Below are 21,058 nucleotides of genomic sequence, written 5' to 3' on the forward strand. Positions count from 1 at the left end.
ATCTTTATTCTGCTGCTCTGTCCAACGAAACTCAAAAGTCGCTCACTGATGGGCAACGTTCTCCTTTTTCTTTCCTTTCCCCTACATGTCAGATTCCCTCGTGAACTCGGTTCTGACGATTCGAGCGGCAAAGTAAACATGTCTTCACTACCAGGGTCGTCGCTGCCGTCTCCGCAGTTGCGTAGCGTAACACACACAACATTTTGTGGTTGCGGCACGCGCGTGGAGCCTTACATTCCACCACACAATGAATTAAAGGCTAGCCGCCGACAGAGGTGAGGCGTCGCTGTGCTACCGTGGAATTCCAGCTGTCATATGTCAGGCCCCGTATCAAGCGTGTGCGTGCAACGGTGCCTCTAAATAAGTTTGGTCAAGGCCATTGAAAGGCTTTAAAAAAAGCTGTTTGAGTTTAATGATCACGTGTGTTGAGTTTTAGGCAACGGATGTCTTGAAACCATAAAAGTCCCATATTGTGTTAAATGTGATTCCTGTGTGGAGGGGTCAGCGTATCAACTGTATTACTAATAGAAAACCATGAGAGCATTTTTTTTTTTTTTTTTTTTTATCAAAGCTAAATATGCATTGGGCATTAATAGGCTGTTGGTGATCTTTTACTTGTAAAGCTGCTCTGTTAAAGTGATGAAGCGTTTAGAATTTTGCCTACAGTGTGGCCAAGTTCCGCCTCGCCAGTTGAAATCTTCAACATTTCCGTTCCACATGAAGATTTGTCTTGATCGTTTATTTGGTTCTCTGCGCTAATAACACAACACAATACAATAATCACCACTCGGTCGCTCCACTGATTTGTCCCCCACCAGCCCAGGTATGAATATCCTGAGTGAATTCAGGTGAATGTGGAGGTCATTGGAGTCCAGTGAACCTGATAGAGAACTCGTTAAAACCACTTTCAGGTGATCGGAGCCTTGTAACGTCCTGTGTTATGTTGCACGATGCTCAGTGGGCACTGAGGGGCTCAACGGCTGCACTCTCCAACGTCCTCCAGTCTCACATTGTTGGGTTTTGTTCGTCTGCTTCAGCGTCGGGCGTGTTTTGGGCTCACCGACGGTTCAAACCGTACTTGTAACCAGTGGGTTTTTCAGGTTTTTCAGCGTCACTGTTGCCTTCCTGTCATCTCCAACCACTTTGGCCGTCCTCCTCTGACCATCAGCAGGGGCGTTTTGGCCGACAGATCTGAGGCTGACTGGATCTCGGTGGGATCCAGTAGATCAGTTTCAGAAATGCTCACACTGACTTGTCTGATGCCCAGGTTGTGAGTGATTGACAAAGACGTAGAGGTCATGGTGGAGTTGAAAGGGGTTTTCAAATATAGTAGCTGGTCAAGAAAATCCAAAACCATTCTGTTCACGTTGTTTTAACCCAGGTTGATTATTCACAAACACATTCATTTGTTTGTTTACACATGGGCGTATATCTAGCCACTCATCATCAAAACCCACATTGAAACCTCTTCAATTACCCGCTAGTTCATAACAAAAGCAACCTCTTCCATGCGGCTGTGCTCCCCCTGGAGGGGCGAACGGCGCCATCGTGCTGTGTTTAAAGCAAAGTAGCTTTTTTAGTCGTCGTTTTCCGTGCGGTGGGATCAGAGGGCAGCAGAGCGTCCGGGAATTCCCGCTGCACCTGTCCTCCACAGGCCAGGCCACTTTGCAGACCTCCTGCTTCTCCGCCGCTCCTGGGACTCTATGAAGCGCTAAGTTTAGCCACGCGGTGGTAGGGGAGAATATGGCGAGGGACGGAGTGGGTGGGGCGGGGGGTTGAAATGTAAAAAAAAAAAAAGGGACAGAAAACAGGCAGCAGTCAGCGACTTGAGGAAAGGAACAGCTGTGTGAATTACACTGTAAAGTCTGACACAAGGAAAGTGAAAAAGAAAGATGCACACACCAAGGTAGCTCCTCCTCCTCCTCCTCTATCTCCTCCTCCTTCTCCTCTATCTCCTCTTCCATCTTCCACTTCCTCCTCTTCCTTCCTCCTTTCCCTCCTCTGTCTCCTCCTCCTCTTCCACTTCCTCCTCCTCCTCCTATGTTTGGGGATCCCTTGGCTTGCATGTGGTGCTACCAAACCAAAACATTGTTTTGCATTTTTGGGCGCCAGCCAAGAAGCCCCGAGGTGGTGGAGGTGGGGGCGGGGGAGGGGTTGCGCAGAGTGTGTGCCTCCATTCAGAGAGGAGCGCAGGGGTCCGGGCCCGGCGGGGGCGTGCGGCTGAATTGAGCAGCGAGTCGCCGTGTCGAGAGCATCCATGTGGCTAATGGTGAGAGAGGAGGAGGCAGCGGCGAGAGACGGGGGGGAGGGGAGGGGTGGATAGGGGGGTTGGTTGGCCGGCCGGCTGGCTGGCTGGCTGGCTGGCTGGCTGGCTGCAGCAGCTTGAAAACAAGCTTCCTCCACATGGAGCACCTGCTTTTCCCCGGCGCCGCTGGAAGACGGCGGCGTCTCTGGACGGCTGTGTTTACTCGGGACAGTGTGCGGCCAAGTGGCCTCATTAAAGGGCCGCCGCTCCGCCCGCATGCTAATGAAGACGTCCAGCAGCAGCAGATGGGGCGGAGGGGGGGGGGTCGTAGTCGCCACTCGCCCACACTGGGCTCCTGTGTTCCGTCACATCCAGGCTTTACGCTTTAATTCCTCGCACGTTCCGCGGCCGAGAGGCCCCGGTGCTGCTGCTCTCCAGCAAAGTGACGTTGTGAAGCTGCTAATGTGGGGAAAGTTTCTGCGTGCGCGTGCGCGTGCGCGTCCCTTTTGAGTAGCTGCGGCTGCTGCTGCACTTGGATCACACGCTGGGCTCGTTTCCCCCCAAAAATGAAAGAGCTGCGGCGGGGCAGCGACATTTTTCACATGCGTTCCCATGGAGAGGTGGCGGCCCGGAGCGATCCGGCTGCAGCGAGACTGAAAACTACTCGGCGAAAAGAAAGAAAAGAAAACATGGTGACGCTGCAGCCAGACTGTGGAAATACTTTCGTTCTTCTATCAGATTTTGTGGACGTTTGCTCTCCTGAGAAGCTTGTTGAGCACAGCCCACCGCAGGCCTTCAGGTTCTTACTGATCTTCAGGTCATGTAAAGTCTGGACAGCCTTGGTTTATTGAACTACAACAGTCATGATTGTCAGGGCTGCAGACTAACTTTATCTACCATCCTTCTACTTAAAACTTTAGGGGCGCAAGCAAAAAAAAACAACTAATTTTCACTGTATTACTGATCAATACTTACAATACAATACAACAATACAATAAATACACAATTTACATCATTTTAAATTCACACACTGCTGACCTGCAACTAGATCAGAAGTTTCGGTCACACTTGTACGAGAAGCTGGTATATTTACTTACACCGTCTCAAATCTTAAGGGTAAAATGCGACCGTGTGGGAGCCACCTGGCTGCAGCTCCACCTTCACAGAGGCTGTCTGAGACTGAACGTCGTCTTAATGCGCTTCATCTCCAACAAACCACGGCGCCCCCTGGCCCTCGGCACCGCGTTCACACCTCTGGATGGTGCGGCACCAACATTCCCCCGTCGCCCAGGAGGAGCCTGAACGCAGCGTGGAGTCGCTCCGCCACTGCAGACTGACTGACTGACTGACTGACTGTCTGACTGTCACCCGGCAGCGACGCTCTTATCAGCCTGCGTGTCTTTTTGTGTCTTTTCTTTGCGCTGCCGTCTCCCTTTTGCACTGCGGACCCAGTAGGCGCAGTTAATAAGTCGGCTCAGATGAGAGGGATTGTGGTGCGTTTGTGCCGGTGAAGAAACGGAGAGAGTGATTCCGTGGGAAGCAGGGAAAGGGTTTGATGTTGACTGACTGTTATTTTGTGGTTGGTTTTTGGTTCTTTGGCATTCAGCTGAAAATTTTAGAATGTTTAAATCCATCTCCATTTTTTTTTACTTGTATTTACTTATTTTTTCTTTTCTTTTTTTTTAATTCTCTTTATTGAAAATTACGCCAAACCAACACTATGGTAATTACTAGGGGATGCACCGACGCCGAGACTGGTTTTGGTGACGATACCAGGGTTGAGTACTCTACTCGTACTCATAAAATACATGCCTATTCCACAACACTATTAACAGTTGTATATGTATGTATATGACAATTTTGTTAAATTTGTGTTTGACTGTACTCAGTATTGGTGATTACCTAAATGCAAGTACTTGCACTCTACTCTTTCTCTAAAAAAGTAGGCATTGGTGCATCACTAGTAATTACCACAAGAAAGTGATTTGAGTGGTTGCGTTGATTTTTCCATTCAGTCCAGTACAGGTTGAACATGAGCACAAATACAGAACCTGAGGTGATGTTTCACTTTGAAGATGAGAGAAAAGGGGCAGTTATGTCTTCAGAATGTTTCCCATTAACTGTGTACACAAAGCTTTCCGTACCACTGCGACTAAACTTCAACCTGTTGGACTTCCAATGCAAGCAAAAAAACATTTTTCGTGTCTTATTTCTTTCAGATCTGGGGTCACTGTCTTGGGATGATCTGGAGAACGACCTTCCGGACGAGTTGATCCCCAACGGAGGCGACCTCAGCCTGATGGGCGGGATGTCTTCTAACGGCGGCGCGGCCCCCGGCGCAGGCCCGCCCGCCGGCGTCCCCGACGCCGCCGCCAAGCACAAGCAGCTCTCGGAGCTCCTGCGGGGGAGCACCTCCGGCATCGCCGGCACCGGGCTGAACTCGGCGAGCCCACAGCCGGGCGGCCTGGGCTCCCAGCTGGGCTCCCAGCTGGGGAAGAGCCCCCTGGGCCAGGGCTCACCCAACCACCCGTCCCCGCAGGCCCAGAAGGCGGGCGCGGCGGGCGGAGTGGCGGGACCCAACGGCAACGCGGCGGCGATGGGCTTCGGCCCGGCCGTGATGAACAGCGGCCAGGTGATGAACGGCGGCCTGGGGCCCGAGGCCGGCCGGGCGCGGGGCGCCGGCGGGCCGGCGGGCCTGCAGTACCAGGGAGCGAGCATGCAGGGAGCTGCGGCCGGACCCGGAGCAGCAGGCAGCGCGCTGGCTGAGACCCTCGGTCAGGGGGCGCAGCAGATGGGGGCGCACGGCAACCTGACGGCAACGCAGCAGGCGGGAAACATGAACAAGGTCAGTGAAGCAGCCACACAGTCAGTCAGTCAGTCAGTCGGTGTGTCAGCGGTGAGCGGAGCGTTCAACTGGCTCAGCTGCTCTGACACCACCAGGGGTTTTACTGGTGCTGGTCGTCATGTGAGGGCTAGGGGTGCAACGGTTTCATATTTTGGTGTACGATTATAGTCTGAGAAAAAAACGCGATTTTACGATTATTATTAGAACATAACACAGGTGTCGCCAAACTTTATTTGCAATGGGCCACATGACGGAACTGCATCGTGTCGGCGGGCCACGGTTCGTTGGCGGGGGTGGGGGCGGTGCTGGTTGGAAATTGCGCTAACGTCCCCGCATTTTTTTTTTTGACCGGGGTAGCGTAAGCACGCCATCGCTGTCGAGCTACGCTAATGTGTTGGCAAAGTTACGTGCCGCCAAAGTTTCGTTGGGGGGGGTTTATGACTGCCTTCACGTGGGCCGGACAGAATAAAGCAAGTCTGAGTGTATGGTGGGATTTCCCTTGTAGCCAAAATGCTCCCACACTGTCGACCTCAGACGTTTTTTTTGATGGAAAGTTGGTTGTTTTCGTTCGGTCTATCTGCCTGCTCTGCAACGTCTGCAATTAGCTCTATTCTAACGTAGCCACCATATTTAACTAGCTGAGCTCCCACCACTACAAGAAACGTGTGTGTGTTCTCGCTTTGTGCGGAACAAAGCGAGAAAGAGACAAGGGGAACGTCCCGGCTTCATTTTGCGCCGCACAGGAGTTTAAACTGATGGACTGTTGTGAGCGGAAATAACCGGTTTTGCTGAACGTCTGCGGTTAAATTAGCCGCGACGTTTGAAACCACGGTTAATAGTAAAACTGGTTAACCGCTGCACCCCTAGTGAGGGCAGAGTTACTTTTCTCTGGTGCAGAGGCTTTGCATGTGTGTCGACTCACGATGGCCTCTTTTGACACACTTTGGCTAACAAGTTGCTTTGACACCGGATGCATTGTGAAACTCCTTCCGTACGATTGGCTGGTCTCGCTGAGCGACCGGATCGGTTGCCTCTGTGAACTGACATTTTTCTTCCGTAAATAAAGCAGGAAGTTGTAAATTGTAAATGACCAATCGTGGATGTTTGACAAGAGCTGCATACCCGACTGGCAATAGCACAGCACATTTTTTTTTCTAGAGTGGCCACTCGAGGTACTGCAACCAAAAATCCCATGCGTCCCTGAAAGAATATCGTTTTCCCCATTGGACTGCGATACAAAAATAAACAGCTGTAAAACAGGACGACCTTTAACCTGAATCACTGTTGATAATTAATCTTTCTATTGGAGGTTTTGATTCTAAAAAAAATTCTGTTGGCCAGAAAATCCCCAGAAGAGAGTTTTATATTCCCAGTGTGACGTCACGGTGTAGTACCTGCTGCTGCGTCTCTGCTCGTTCTGATTGGATAATGGGTTCTGATGCATCGCGTGAGTTACAGAGGCATGATGAGAAGCGGCACTACTGCTAGATGCTCTATGTGGCCACAACATTTGGAATAGGGCTGCAACGATTCCTCGACGTTGTCGACAAAAATCGATGATGAAAATAGTCGACAATAAATTCCATTGTCGACAATTGTCGCCAGACGTGTTTGTTTTCTCCAGCGGAGTGAGCCATCTCACTTCATTGCGATCTCTACCGTGAGTCGCACGTGTGCAATAGCGTCTCTACCGAGCGGCCGGGTATAGGCAGTCCACCGATCATATCGGCTATATCGGATCGGCCGATATTTGGCATTTTTTGAAATGTTCGTGATGATCGAAACGGAGTCGGAGTTCGACTCGCCTCGTAAAATATTAGCTTCTAAGCAGTGTCAATTTCGTTGACGAAGACTATGACGAAATATAACTGACACTTTAGTCAACAAATAAAAACAAGATGAAAATGTTGGGCGGGACGAATGGAAAAGAGATCCAATCAGGACTACTCTTTTGTGGGACAAGTTGGGAAGAAATCCAATCAGAGCGAATCTCATTTTGAGGGTAGGTTGATTTATGCGGAAGCAGCAGAGCCAATTAAAAAACGCACCGGAGCTCACAAAGACAGAGCGCATAAAGACAAGAGAACATACAGACGAGGGCGCGAGCGCGCCGTGCTCAGAAACATTATTTGATTGACTTGTTCTGTGTTCACCCTTTTCTTGTGATATAGAAATTATCTGTATTTCTCCATTTCCTTCTTTGACCGCCAGATCGACTGCCTTTAATTTAAAAGCTGCATGATATGCAATTCTTCATTTGTTTTCCACAATGAGGGTTTGTGCATGAAAACTTCCTTTGCGCAAACTGTCTTGCTCTCGTTCTGTATTTGGTTCCACTTTTGTTTTCGTTGTTCGCGCGATCTGCCTGTCTCACTCTTTCCCGAGCCCACCCAAAAATCCATAGTTGAGAAGGTCCCCTAGTGGCCGTTAGCTGTAAAAAAAAAAAACAAAAAAAAGAATTTGCTGTCAAAATTAACACTGCTTCTAAGCTAACAAGCAGACTGAGACATCATCACAAACAAAACGTATTGGCTCGGGGTTTACCCCGTATGTCTGAACCGTCTTGAACGTAACTTTATTATCGATGCAAACGCACGTTCGTTCCCATAGAGTATGCGTTCTAAGCCGTAATCTACGTAGGTGCAGGCAATGCCACTGCACAACCCAATCACAACAACTGCGCACTGGCTGCAACTATTCTTAATTTAACTTATTTATGGATTTATGACTAAGGATTGAGACCTGTAGCTGTCAGTTGGTCATTTTTTTTATGAACCAGCCAATCAGCAGCAAAGTTGAATAAAATGTTCTTTTTTTTATTTCAGTACCAATCTTTCTTGTGTTTATTATCATTTGCCACATAATTAAAGCAGCCTCATGCTAAATGTAAGAAAGATGTTATAATTATCCGATGAGTCGACTAATCGCTTCAATAGTCGGTGACTAGTCGACTATTAAAATAGTCGTTAGTTGCAGCCCTAATTTGGAAGTAACCCAGCCATAGCCAAAAACCTTTTTGGCGTTCCGCTCCATTGAAATGAATGGGCTGCTATGTGTAATTGCCACCAGTGACATGTCTCCACCTTCTGTGAGGTGGGTCACAGAAACACTCCATCCATCTGCTGCTGCTCTGGCCCCTCTGTCAAATTTTACAACCCATTGTGGCCCCACCAGTCAAAGTTTTGTCCGCCGCTGGTTCAGCCACACGTGCCTCCTGATTGGCTGGCTGAGTGACGTGAATGGATCGGCGGCGGGGGCGGCCCCAACGCTAAACCGCTGCCAGTCGGCCTCCGTCTCAGATGACTCGATAAATTCATTAGAGCCTCTCGGGTTCCTTCAGAGGCTCCTTGCTTCGCCGCGGCTGCACCGCACGCCAACCGTTCCCGTTGTTGGAGGAGCGCCGAGTACCGACGCGCGGGCGTGCTGTTGTTTTGTATCGACTCGGTTCCCGCAGCGCTGTGAAGTGCTGTGAAATGCTGCTCCGCTGCGGAGGCTCCTCCGCTCTCGTACTTGACGTCAGAATCTTCAGTCGCTATGAGGAAGCGTTTTGTTTTTTTTTGTTTTTTGGGGCAGGGATTGTAAAGCGAGCGCCAGCTTGTGTTTCCAGCGTTGGCAGCCTGTCATGTGCGAGCCTGTCACAGGTGAGCTTCATACTGATGATACTGGTATCACCTGGAAGTATCTTACTTGCTTTTTTTTTTTTTACTTGGCTTTGCGCCAGAACAAAAGCATTAGAGCGTGTTGTCACGTAATTACCCAACGATTACACGCTGCAAACATCCGCGACCTCGTCCAGGCACGAATCCATTCAAACACACTTTGCTTTTGATTGAATCCAAGTTTTGTCTGTGTTTTTTTTTTGTTTTGTTTTTTTTAAACTATGTGGTTGCAACAAGACACATTTTTAAAAACATGATAATATAAAGAAGAAAACATAATAAAAAATAAAAATATTTCATTGTGTTATAAAACCCCAGGAAGAAATCGAGTGATGCTTCTCATCTTGAGTGTCGCAGGTGTGTAGAAGTGCAACTATTTTGACTGACACCTCGAAAGAGACCGGAACTATTCCCGCTGGCGGCTGCCATCAGTCGGACGGCGCTTTAGGTGATAAAGTTGCAGAGACGAAGGACGACGTCTAGGGATGGGGCGATACATCGGCGTGCGTGATATATCGTCAAAAACATTCACCGCGATAAGAACGATAAACTCCTGTCGATGACTTAAATACGTGCACAACCCACCGAGCTCGAGAATCCATCGTGGATCGTGCGCAAAGTGAAAATAAACGCAGCGGAAACGCTTTGCAAACATCCTGTTTTACATTTTATTTATTTTCCTTTGGGTCGGCGGACCGGGATTTTATGACAGGAAGCGCACACATGTTGGCGAACCTTTACTGGCACGACTCTGAGTCATCTTAGCATGGACCTTTTCAGGCTTTGTGTTCTAAAGAAACTCTTAACGACGTTCAACTCTGAGCGATCGTTCTTCCTGTTCTCTGTGGCGCTTGTTTTTAGCGAGCTACTGCTCCTGCAAACACAGCGTGCTTCAGGCGTTCTTCTTCTTCGCCCGCCTCCATGGAGTAAACTTGCGGCGCCACACCAGGCCGGGCATAGGTACTACATCGTTTTCAGTCGTTTCCAGCGTTTTCTGTTTATTTGTTATTTATTTATTGTTTTTTTTAACATGGCTTTGTGTACCCGCCTTTTCCGAGTGCGGTTTCGAAAATGTGCGGTTTCAAAAAAATCCCAAAAGATGGAGCTGAATTGTTTTAGATTTTTTATCATCACTTTTATCGTTATTGCAATAAATGCCCGAAATTATCGTGATAAAATTTTTTGTCCATATCTCACATCCCTAATGACGAGAAGGTGCGCACGTGGTGGCATTCAAAACCGAGTTCTCTAAAACTGGTGTGTGTGTGTGTGTGTGTGTGTGTGTGTGTGTGTGTGTGTGTGTGTGTGTGTGTGTGTGTGTGTGTGTGTGTGTGTGTGTGTGTGTGTGTGTGTGTGTGTGTGTGTGTGTGTGTGCTTTTGTATTCGATATCTGGCCCCTCCAGAGCAGCGACACACGATTTTCCGCGCTGAAAGCTTTTTAGATTTGCGTATCTCACGGCTCGTTTCCTCGTATTTACTGCATCCCGCGAAAACGGCCGGTGAACATGCAAAGTAAATCTTCACATTAATGAAAAATACTTATTATTACTTATATGCCAGAACTGGAATGTTTCAAATTCACAAACTGCTGATCTGCAAATAGACCAGAAGTTTGTCGGTAACAAATTATATTCAACAATTATTAAAAAATAAATAAATAAATAAATAGATAAATAAAAATCTGCAAATTTACAGGCAGATGGAAAATTTAGGGACCGTTTCCACAGAGACGGTATATTTTGAAACCGACAATTTTTTAAGACGTGCTCACATAAAAACACGTTTAAGCCGTATTCAAAAAATTTCCTGTTTACGGGCACTATAAGCCGCAGGTGTTTCGTCAGGAAACGGGTCGCGGAGCGGATCGGTCCGGCTGCTGCGAGCCTGCGACTCTGGACTCTGGCACTGTGTGTTATTGTTCACTATTGTTTGCCGTTGGTTGTAGATTTAGGTTAAATGGAAAGACTGCAGGCTGATCAGTAGTAGCAGCGACAAGTCCATTGACCGACGTTGTTGTTACGAGTGGTCGTCTGCACCTCACGGCCGCTCAGTTTGCAGGGCGGGGGCTTTGGGGGGAGGGGTTTAGAGCTGTGACATCAGCGTTGCCAAAAAATAATCGGTTTCGGCGTTTATACCAATCCGTGCAAGGCGGCGTTTGTCAAACTTATCCACCCTGAGGAGCGATTTTGAAAATGTGCAGTTTTGGTGTGTGCATTTCCAGAGAAACCCATCTCCGTGCAAAAGGGGGGCCTCACTCGCACTGTTGTGACCGTGCTGTGGGGGGTGGGGGAGGGGCAGCCTGGAGCCCTGAGACGCCTGATTATTGGATCACCGCTCGCGCTGCGTTCACACGTACTGTACAGCGCTTAACCAGTTGGAAACGAAGGAGAGCATGTAAAACAAGGCGGAGGGGGAGGGGCGAGGGTTTGCAGGGGATTGGGGGGAGGAGGAGGAGGAGGAGGAGGAGGAGGGGCTCCTCCAGTAAACAGTCTAGCCTGGCAGCGTGGCGCTGAAATGATAGTTGGCAGCTTTCCTAGGTGTGTGTGTGTGTGTGTGTGTGTGTGTGTGTGTGTGTGTGTGTGTGTGTGTGTGTGTGTGTGTGTGTGTGTGTGTGTGTGTGTGTGTGTGTGTGTGTGTGGCAGAGTGCTGAATAGGGAAGTGCAGTGTGGAAGTGGTGTGCACTTGTGCGTGTGCGAGAGAGAAACTGCGCGCCGTCCGCCCGCTCAGCTGTGCTGAAAGGTTGCCAGTGTCTGGTCGTCTCAGCCGGCTCCTCTTTATCTGGCCGGCTGGAGCCGCGTCAACAGCCGCAGGCAGGCAGGCAGTGCTGTGACTGACAGGGATGTAAAGTGCGTTTGCCGAAGAGCCGCCGGAGGTTTGATTCATCGTCGCCGTCTCAGTGGGTGAAGTTGTCCCGTCGGCCGTGACCGATATTTTAATTCCCAGTTTGGGGACGTGGAGCTCGAGCGCTCCCCTAGATGCTCAAATTTGGCCCCTAAAATTTGTAAGTAGATTTTCTGTTCGCACATGTGCAACCAGTCATTTTGCAGTCATTTTTTTTTTCTATTATTTGATAAATGTATTCAGCTGCCAACAAAACTTCTGATAATATTTGCACGCGAGAGGTTTGGCAATTTAAGACCGTTTCTGCATTGCTTGTCAAAGTACAGTGAAAATGAGAGGAAGTGTGTTTGCTGACGAGATTCTGGTCCGTTTGCCGATCAGAACTTCGTGAATGTAAAACATTGCAGTTTTCGCATTTAATGTCAAAGTATGTTTATTAGTATACGGCGAAAATGAGAGGAACTGTGAATATTGGCTTTGCACGTCCGTTGACACTGTGGCCACCTAGGTTCTGTGCTTGAACGCCTAAAATTTTCCAATTGGATTGGACTCCAATAAATAAATCAATAAATAAAGATCAAATATTTAGTTGAACATGTGACTGCTGATTCATGGCTGCGGGCCCACACAGAGCTGACAGAGAAAGGCGTGTCGGGAAAAGTTCGGCGGGATTCCCTGAGTTCCAGCATCCAAAACCCACAGACCTCTGCTGCTACTGTTGAGTCAGGCTCCGCTCTCACTCACTCACTCTCCCTCACACACACTCTCTCTCTCCCTCTCTCTGTCTGTCTCTCTCTCCCTCACACACACTCTCTCTCTCCCTCTCTCTGTCTGTCTCTCTCTCCCTCACACACTCTCTCTCTCTCCCTCAGCTTGCATCACGCTGCGACTGCCAGTCACGTCTTTCACTGATCTGACGCCAACGCAAACCCAGCGAACTACATGACACACGCACGCACGCACGCGCGCGCACACACACACACACACACACACACACACACACACACACACACACACACACACACACACACACACACACACTGGGCTCTGCTGTTTATTCCGCCCGGCCTTCTGCTGCTCTTCCCTCCCCGATCTCCCTCCTCGCGGCGCCAGAATTCGGAGCGAGCGCAGCCTTGCGCTCATTAGCCGTCGCGGGCCGGTGCTAATGGGGGTTTTTTTTTTCCCCGTCAGCAGCAGGATCTCTGCACCGACGTGCGTTTTCCGTTTCTCGGTTTCAAGAAAACGCCTCTGATAAAAACTGTCAAAACGACCTCGACCGCGTCACAGATGTCACGTGCGCTCGCGGCGCCGGAGAGAAATTGGCCGGAGTGAAACGACGACTGGCGTTCTGCTGCTCAGGTGAATTTGGCAGAGTCCTGGTTGCAGCCTGCAGACGACAAACACGCTCAAAGAGAGAAAGAATGATCAAAGGTGTGTGTGTGTGTGTGTGTGTGTGTGTGTGTGTGTGTGTGTGTGTGTGTGTGTGTGTGTGTGTGTGTGTGTGTGTGTGTGTGTGTGTGTGTGTGTGTGTGTGTGTGTGTGTGTGTGTCCTGCTGAGCCGTCCGTCACGGTGTCACATCACAGTTTGCCAGCGTTGTCATGTACAAGTTATCTTTTAAATGAATCCAAAAAAAAAAAAATGCAAGGACGACATTTGAAATGGTACCTTTTTTTTTCTTTTTTTGCGTCGATGCAACAGCGGTGTAGTAGAGACTGTTTTTGTCCATGTTTGATGTTGCTGTCGTGCTGGCAATCAGATGGAAACTGAAGCTATAAATTGGGCCCAGCCACACAGTTCCTCACACCCTCCGCCGCTTCTTTGTCCTCCTGAGTTAACCGCGGCTTTCTTCCTCTGCAGATGGGACTGAGCAGCAACGGAGGTCCGTTTGCTGCTGCGGCCTACGGACAGGGTGCCGCCGGCCCCGGCCAGCAGCTGAACGCTCAGCAGCAGCAGCAGCTCCAGAACAAGGCAGCGCTCGCCAACAGCCTGCCTCCCTTCCCCAACGAGCTGAAAGGGGCGAATGTGACCAGCGTGCCCAGCATGGTGAGTTCGGAGCTCGGACTCTAGACACTCGCAGCCCACGTGGAGGCAAAAACTCCCCGACATAAAGAGCCTCGTGGGATTCCATTTTTGACACTTTTTTTTGTTAATTGAGTTATTGAGTTGGGTTTTGAATCAATTTCAACGTACAAAGAAATAAAAATCGAAGAATGTCGTTCACACGCGAAGAAAAAGAAATGTAATCAAGTACACGCTCGAAAAGGAGTAGCAAGAAGCAAAGGCTTTTTCAGTTCCTACCAGCATCTTTACAGCTATATAGCAAATGCTAATTTTTGATGCCAACACGTTGGCAACTGGGTTCAGCCTTTTTAATCTCACACCAGCGAGGATGTCGTGCAGCTGTGACGAGCCTGTTTCAACTCGGTCGGTCCTCTTCTTCTCTCGTCTTCCCGCACATGCAGCAGCCCCAGCAGCAGACCGCCATGCTGCCCCTGGCCGGCGGCGGCGGAGGGGGCGTGGCCGTGTCCTCCGCCGGCCCCACGGCCGACCCGGAGAAGAGGAAGCTGATCCAGCAGCAGCTGGTTCTGCTGCTCCACGCGCACAAGTGCCAGCGGAGGGAGCAGGCCAACGGCGAGGTGCGGGCGTGCGCTCTGCCGCACTGCCGCACCATGAAGAACGTGCTCAACCACATGACCCACTGCCAGGCCGGCAAGTCCTGCCAGGGTGAGTGCAAGCCCCAGCTCAGCGTTTGTTTGAACGGTTGTTGAATGAAAATGGAAAACCTGGTGGAGTTGACAGGAGTTTGTGCTCTTTGGCCTGTCACGATGACCGATGAATCGTACGATGTATGATCAGGCACGCTGCCCAAGAAAAAAAAAAAAAAAAAGTTTGTGAGACGAGAGACTAGACCAGAGGTGGGCAAACCTTTTGACTTCACGTGATTTAGCTCTTTATCTAAATGACTGTTAAAACACTGAAAAAAAAAATTTTCTTACTTGATATTAATATAATTTCTGCAAGTTTTGGGGGGCCGGATTAGAAAGCTTATCGGGGTGCATATGGCCCCCGGGCCATAGTTTGCCCATGCCTGGACTAGATTGTGCACCTGAGTGTGTCACATCTTGAGTGGATTGAACGGAGTGAACTCTTTGTCAAGCATCAAGATTTATTTATTTATTTATTTATTTATTTATTATAATTCATTTATTTAGTTTTACTATTATTATTATTGTTATTATTATTATTATTATTATTATTGTTATTATTATTATTATTATTATCATTATTATTATTATTATTACCATTTATATGTCTTAATTTCACGATTATATATATGTATTTACATTATAATGCAATATTATTTTATTAGTTCAAATTGCTCCTAAAACAACGTTGACAATAATATTGTTTCTCGCAATATTCTGGGACAGCGTATCGTTCACCTAAGTTCCTAATGGCGACTGGCCAATGTAGTCTTGGTATAATGAACAGCTTTGATATGGTTCATATTCAATATCCACATTTGCTGTGTGAGGGGGAAAAAGTGGATCTGCTAGTAAATGGGGGATTGCCAAATGTAACCTTGTGTGTGTGTGTGTGTGTGTGTGTGTGTGTGTGTGTAAAATTGAAAAGCGAGTGCACGGTCGTTGTCAGCGGCCTGATTTCTTGAAAGGGTGGACACCCATCAGGGGCTGCTTGACCCAAACCGATCAGAACACGGAGAGGTTCAGGTTCAGGACGTGAGTGAAATCCTTGGAAGCCGCTCGGCAGCCGTGCGTGTCTGCTGTGTTTGGATCGAAGGTGTTCTGGCTCGCCGTCCCTTTCAAAACCGCATTCGGCTCCGTCTGAGCGTTGCTGCTGATTCTGCCAGTTCTCAGTCATGATTGGACAGATCGGCCGACCCGAAGCCCCCCGCGTCCGCCTCTCCGGTTTCATGTGCAACACTGCAATTAAGCAAAAAAAAAAAAATAATCCCAAAGCAAACCCTCCATGGATTTGTGTTGGCTCCGTCTCCGCGCAGCTCTCGGCCTCCGGTTTAGCAGGAGCCAAACAAAGTAAAAAGGCAGAGGTGTGTTGGTGTGAAGCCGTCTGTGTCTCGCTGCTCCGTGCACGCAGCTTGTTTCCTCGCACTCTGATTCGCTAATTCTTCAGGACGGAAAGATGTTTTTTTTTGTGTGTGTTCCCAAACGGAGACAATTTTCGTGGCCCCGTTAAAAGTTTTTTTTCTTCCGATTTCTCTTGACGGGCTGGTTATTTTCTTTTTAATAGCAGTAGCGAGTGAGTTCTGAGCTCGGCTTCCCACCTGAGGCCCGAGGCTCCTCGCCGCCTGCTGACTCAACACAAGGCGGCCTCATTGTGCCTCATCCTCGGCACCTGCGACTGCGCTGCCTTCCAGTGATGGCCTGGCACAGCGTTTCTCAACTGGTGGTTCTGGGTCCGGCTTTGTGGGCAGATTCCCACGAAAATTCATATATATTTATATAGAAAATGTTGGCCATTCTTTTTTCAGGACACACAATTGAATTGGGTCCTTAGAGCTGCAACGATTAGTCGACGTAATCGATTAGGCAGTGGATTTTTTTTATTGTTGTTCTAACTGGTTTTAAAACATCTGTATCAAAGAAAATCTAGGTGTGGACCAGGTGTCGACACCAGTGTATCGACATCTTGTCAAAGCATCTTGAATGGTATTCAGCCCATCGCTGTATGGTTATTTCTGTCCTTGTGTCAGTTTGTAACGCAACAGTTTTGGATCGCGTGCCAAGCAGTCAGTTGGCACTCGGTTTCTCAGTTTGGCGTCTTAATGAAGTCGTGCAGTGCGGCATCATGCCATGGACTCGTTAACACACTCACTCTCTCTCTCTCTCTCTCTCTCTCTCTCTCTCTCTCTCTCTCTCTCACTCTCTCTCTCTCTCTCACCCCATCCCTCTCTCTGTCCTGCAGTGGCTCACTGTGCGTCGTCTAGGCAGATCATCTCCCACTGGAAGAACTGCACGCGACACGACTGCCCCGTCTGCCTGCCGCTGAAGAATGCCAGCGACAAGCGCACCCAGCAGCGTGAGTAGCGGTCGAGATGATTTTTTTCTTTTTCTTTTCTTTAAAAAAAAAACAACAAAACATTGGGGGGTGGAATCTGTGTGCACGTTTCACCGTTTTTGCTCGTCCTTATTTTACACACGGCGCTCGCTGCCTACATTAAAAGATTTCCCTTAAAGCATCCAATGAGACGGAGCACTCGGACAACAACCCCACCGGAATCAAACATAACTGCCCCATTCATTTCAACGGAGGGTTCCCATCATGCCTGTGTAACTCCCACGGTGCATCAGAACGCAGCATGTGACCTGACGTCACGCTCAGATGAAAGTTTTCTCAGGGGATTTCCTGGACTTCAGAATTATTTTTTTTTTTTTTAGAAAGACTAAAAGTCCGCGAGTTGATAAACATGGGAAGCAGCAGGAAGATTTGCTCTGAATTGTGATTTTGCTCAGAGGTGTCCTGTTGGGGTGCTTTATGGACTGCATGGGATTTTTGGATGCTGTACCTCGAGTGGCCACTCGAAATTGCCGCGCCACCCTGTTGGACGTCCGGTAGCCAGTTCTTCTGTAACAGCCGTGGCTCAGACACACAGGAGCAGCAGCAGCGTCGGGGCTACGATGAGGGGAGGTGAAGAAGAGCAGATTTGCTCTTCTTGGCTCATTTCCCGCTCGATCTTCTCGTTGGGCCTCCGAGCAGCTGGTCCGTCCGGCTGCAGTCTCAACTGGGCCTGACGTGTCGTCAGCCAACACAAAAAGTGTCTCTTTTCTTTAACTGCCACCTTTCATATTTGTCTTTTACCAAAATATGAGGCCGACCAGACAGTGAACCCTGCAAACTTGACCCATGCAGCGCCCCCCGCAGGGATTCATGTATTTATTCAGTTTGCCGCCGTTAAAAGCCTTCAGTCTCGCATTAGTGCTTTTGTTTTTTTTTACCTCATCTTTTTGACACTCGATTGCATTGTGCAAGAGTCACACTGGACTTTCCGAGTGCGTATGTATGCATGTGGGTTTTCTTTAACTTTACGCACAAACACAACGCGTTTGTTTTTGCTAAGTGGGAACAAACTTTTTGGTTGCGTTGCAGCACTGCAACTCACTGCGTTTGTTTTTTTTTTTTGTCTCTGCTCTCCGCAGCCAAGCTGAGCTCCCCCACCGCGGGCCTCCAGAACCCCATGTCCGCCGTGGGCGTGGGCCAGCCGACTGCGCCCACCATCAACAGCTCCACGCCCATCGACCCCAGCTCCATGCAGAGAGCCTACGCGGCGCTCGGCCTCCCGTACAGCAGCCAGGCCACGGCGCAGGGCCAGAGCCAGCAGAGCAACCCGGGCCAGGGGCAGCCGGCCGGACCCCAGAACGCTCAGGCCCAGCAGCAGCTTCAGCAGCAGATGCGGCCCATCAATTCACTTGGTAAAGCAGAACTGAAGAAGTTGGCCAATGTGGCATTTGTGGCTCTTTTTCTTTGTTAAAAAAAAAAATTAAAAAAAAGAACCCACACACTTAGAAATATCATAGAGGACCAGTGAAGTAATATTGTGGCTTCTTCTGCCTGCGCAGGTAACCAGATGGCTCTTGGAGGCGCCACAATGGGCGTGGCCACCTCGGATCAGACCAACCTGCACGCAGACTCGCTGCCCAACTCTCTCAACACTAACAAGTCAGTCCAATACTGATCATTATTGTGTTTCACTTCCCTTGAAGCGTCTTTCCGTCGTACTGCAAATAGGATTTCTATAGAAATCAGTACTTTCTTCTAAATACCCACTGAACTGGTTTCTCCTTTTTTGGCCCTTAGTCAGCTGCTGTCAGACGGCTCGGCCGTGGCCTCCATGGGAAACCTCCCCACTGCGGCGCCCCTCTCTGCCACAGGCACCCGGAAGGCGTGGCACGAGCACGTCACGCAGGACTTGCGCAACCACCTCGTGCACAAACTGTGCGTCCCAAGCGTTGCTTTCTTTTTTTCCTTTTGGTTCTTTCCCTTTAAAAGCTCTCCAGTCACTGGACGCTTCCGTTACTGAAACAACCTTCCTTCTCTGGCAGAGTACAAGCCATATTCCCCACCCCCGACCCAGCGGCGCTGAAAGACAGGCGGATGGAGAACCTGGTGGCCTACGCCAGGAAAGTGGAGGGCGACATGTACGAGTCGGCCAACAGCCGGGTAGGTTCCTCACATCGGCGTTTCTCAACTGGTGGGTCGTGATCCATAAGTGGTTTCGTGGACAGTTTCCATTTCCCCCTTTCTTCTTCTTTTTTTTTTTTTTTAAAAAAAAGGATTTTAAAATATACATATTTTTGGAGAAAATGTTGGGCATTTATTTTGCTGGACAAGCGATTCAATTCAATAATTTGTTTACTAGACATGGTAGAATGTGGGCTAGCGTTTTTATATTTGGAATAAATTTGAGTGCTGTGGAATATATATGTGTACATATATATATATATATATATATATATATATATATAATATGTGTATATTTTATGTTTTAATGTTTATGTAACGGGGACAATACATCCAACATTGCCACAGAAAAGGGAAAATGTTATATGATGTTTATGAGACATCTAGCTTTAGCTAATAGGCAGTCTTTGTCCCTGGTCAGGCTTTTAAAATACAATGAGATGTACTGAAAAACGATACAGTGGTGAATAATACAAAAAAAAAAAAATTGCTTTGTGACTTCATGATAAGGGAAAAAAAACGTGGGTCCTGAGACTCCACCAGTTGAGAAGCAGTGCCCTTGATGGGCCTCAGCTAGGACGGAAGGCGCGTAGTGTCTTCTTATTCTTATCAAGGCAGAAGACAGAAAGCACTCACAGATTTCTGGAACTTCACTACATGCACCCCCCCCTCTCCCTGCAGGACGAGTACTACCACTTTCTGGCCGAGAAAATCTATAAAATCCAAAAGGAGCTGGAGGAGAAGAGGCGCTCAAGGCTACAGAAGCAGATCATGAACCAGGCGCCGCTGGCAGGGCAGGGGGCGCCGCAGCCCAGCCTCCCCCAGCCCAACGCCTTTGGCCCGCGGCCGCAGAGTAAGACTGCGGATTGACTGAAGTGATGCTTTGTGTAATAGTGCTCTTGTGTGTGTGCCCTGTGAGTGCTCTGATTTCATATAGCGCTCAACGCAACAGTCAGGGTTTTGGGTCACACAGAAAAACCAAATGCTTCCTGTTTGAAACTCTGGGCAACATGTTGTATTTTAGACTTTCACCACAGCCATGACGTGCTTGTATGGCCAATATAGAACATCCAGATTGTTATATTGTAATTTTGAACCGTCATGTTCCTCTAATGCTAATATAAGCACGGCCATTTTGCATTTTCACCGCAGCCGTTGACCAGAATGCTGCTGTTCTTCTCTTCTAGATGGACCCGTTTCGCTGCCCAACTTGCCAAATCAAATCATGAACCGCATGCAGGTTTCACAAGGTGCGTACCGGATGTCTCTTCAGAATATTCACTCTGCCGTGAAAACACACGAGTGAGACCTAATCAGGGTCACTGTATTTTTTTAGCATTAGGAAAAAATGTTCTTCTTTAGCAGCTTTTCTCCATTTTGCACCATGCAGAAGATTTCCCGATGCTCAGTGTTGTGTGTAGCTTTTGGTGAGAGGAAACTCGACCTCGGCGGGTTAGAAAAAAAAAGTGAAAGTTTTCTTTCGGTCTTTTTGATTGATTTAAAAAAGAAATAAATTGAATCGCCAACGACGGGTGATTGGGAAACTGCAGCGACCGAGGCGGAAAATCTGGACAGTGGCGCTGCGTGACGTCAGCGTCACCTCGAGCCCAATCAGAAACGTCCTCCTCTGAGGCAAATGAATGCGCCACAGCCAAATTTGGGAGAATCGTTTTCTCGAGAATAGTTGCCTAGCAACAATAGAAAGAAAATGCCGCCGCTTTTGTGTTCTCGCCGAGGCCTCTTTAAAAAAAGGAAAAGGGTGAACATTTTTTTTTTTGTTGCGCTCTCTTGCGTGCACGTTCTGCGACTCTGCGGAATCGTGACGGCGGAGCTCCAGATCCAGATGGAAATTGTTTTTTTCGGCACCAGTCGCTTCACGTCGTCGTCATCCCGTCTCCCCCCTCTTGCAGGACTGAACCAGTTCAACCACATGGCCCTCCCCAACGCTCAGATGTCCCAGGCACCGATGGGCGCTCGAGCCGCATCACCCATGAACCACCCGCAGCAAATGAACCTGAGCTCCGTCCCAGCGGTGAGGAGGAGATGGGGGAGGGGCACTTTAAAAAAAACAAAACAAAACAAAACATTGAAACATATCAGCTTCACAGCGTCATAACAGCTAGCTGACACACCGTGCAGGCAGGAGTTTAACGAAGCTCAGGCAGACCAGTGACGAGAGACTGTTAACGAGTGATGTGTTTTTTAAAAAAGAGTCAGCGAGTCATCAGCGAAGAGTCATTCTGAGACAG

At 48.7% G+C, this 21,058-nt stretch overlaps 1 protein-coding gene across 2 annotated transcripts in view; it reads left to right on the top strand.

Annotated features, from left to right (window-relative positions):
• The window catches only part of crebbpa (CREB binding lysine acetyltransferase a), a 37,517-nt gene that overhangs the window by 2,793 nt on the left and 13,666 nt on the right, over nt 1–21,058 (top strand). For both annotated transcript variants that reach the window (XM_076047799.1, XM_076047800.1), the window contains exons 2-12: nt 4,465–5,090; nt 13,449–13,634; nt 14,054–14,315; nt 16,536–16,649; nt 17,768–18,040; nt 18,188–18,287; nt 18,426–18,563; nt 18,671–18,788; nt 19,491–19,662; nt 19,997–20,059; nt 20,720–20,841. In XM_076047799.1, the coding sequence (XP_075903914.1) occupies nt 4,465–5,090; nt 13,449–13,634; nt 14,054–14,315; nt 16,536–16,649; nt 17,768–18,040; nt 18,188–18,287; nt 18,426–18,563; nt 18,671–18,788; nt 19,491–19,662; nt 19,997–20,059; nt 20,720–20,841 (2,174 nt within the window). The remainder of the gene's footprint in view (nt 1–4,464; nt 5,091–13,448; nt 13,635–14,053; nt 14,316–16,535; nt 16,650–17,767; nt 18,041–18,187; nt 18,288–18,425; nt 18,564–18,670; nt 18,789–19,490; nt 19,663–19,996; nt 20,060–20,719; nt 20,842–21,058) is intronic.

This window comes from Nelusetta ayraudi, unplaced genomic scaffold, assembly GCF_046127955.1.
Source record: "Nelusetta ayraudi isolate G7.1 ecotype Tasmania unplaced genomic scaffold, CSIRO-AGI_Nayr_v1 ptg000095l, whole genome shotgun sequence".
NCBI classification, from domain to species: Eukaryota; Metazoa; Chordata; class Actinopteri; order Tetraodontiformes; family Monacanthidae; genus Nelusetta; species Nelusetta ayraudi.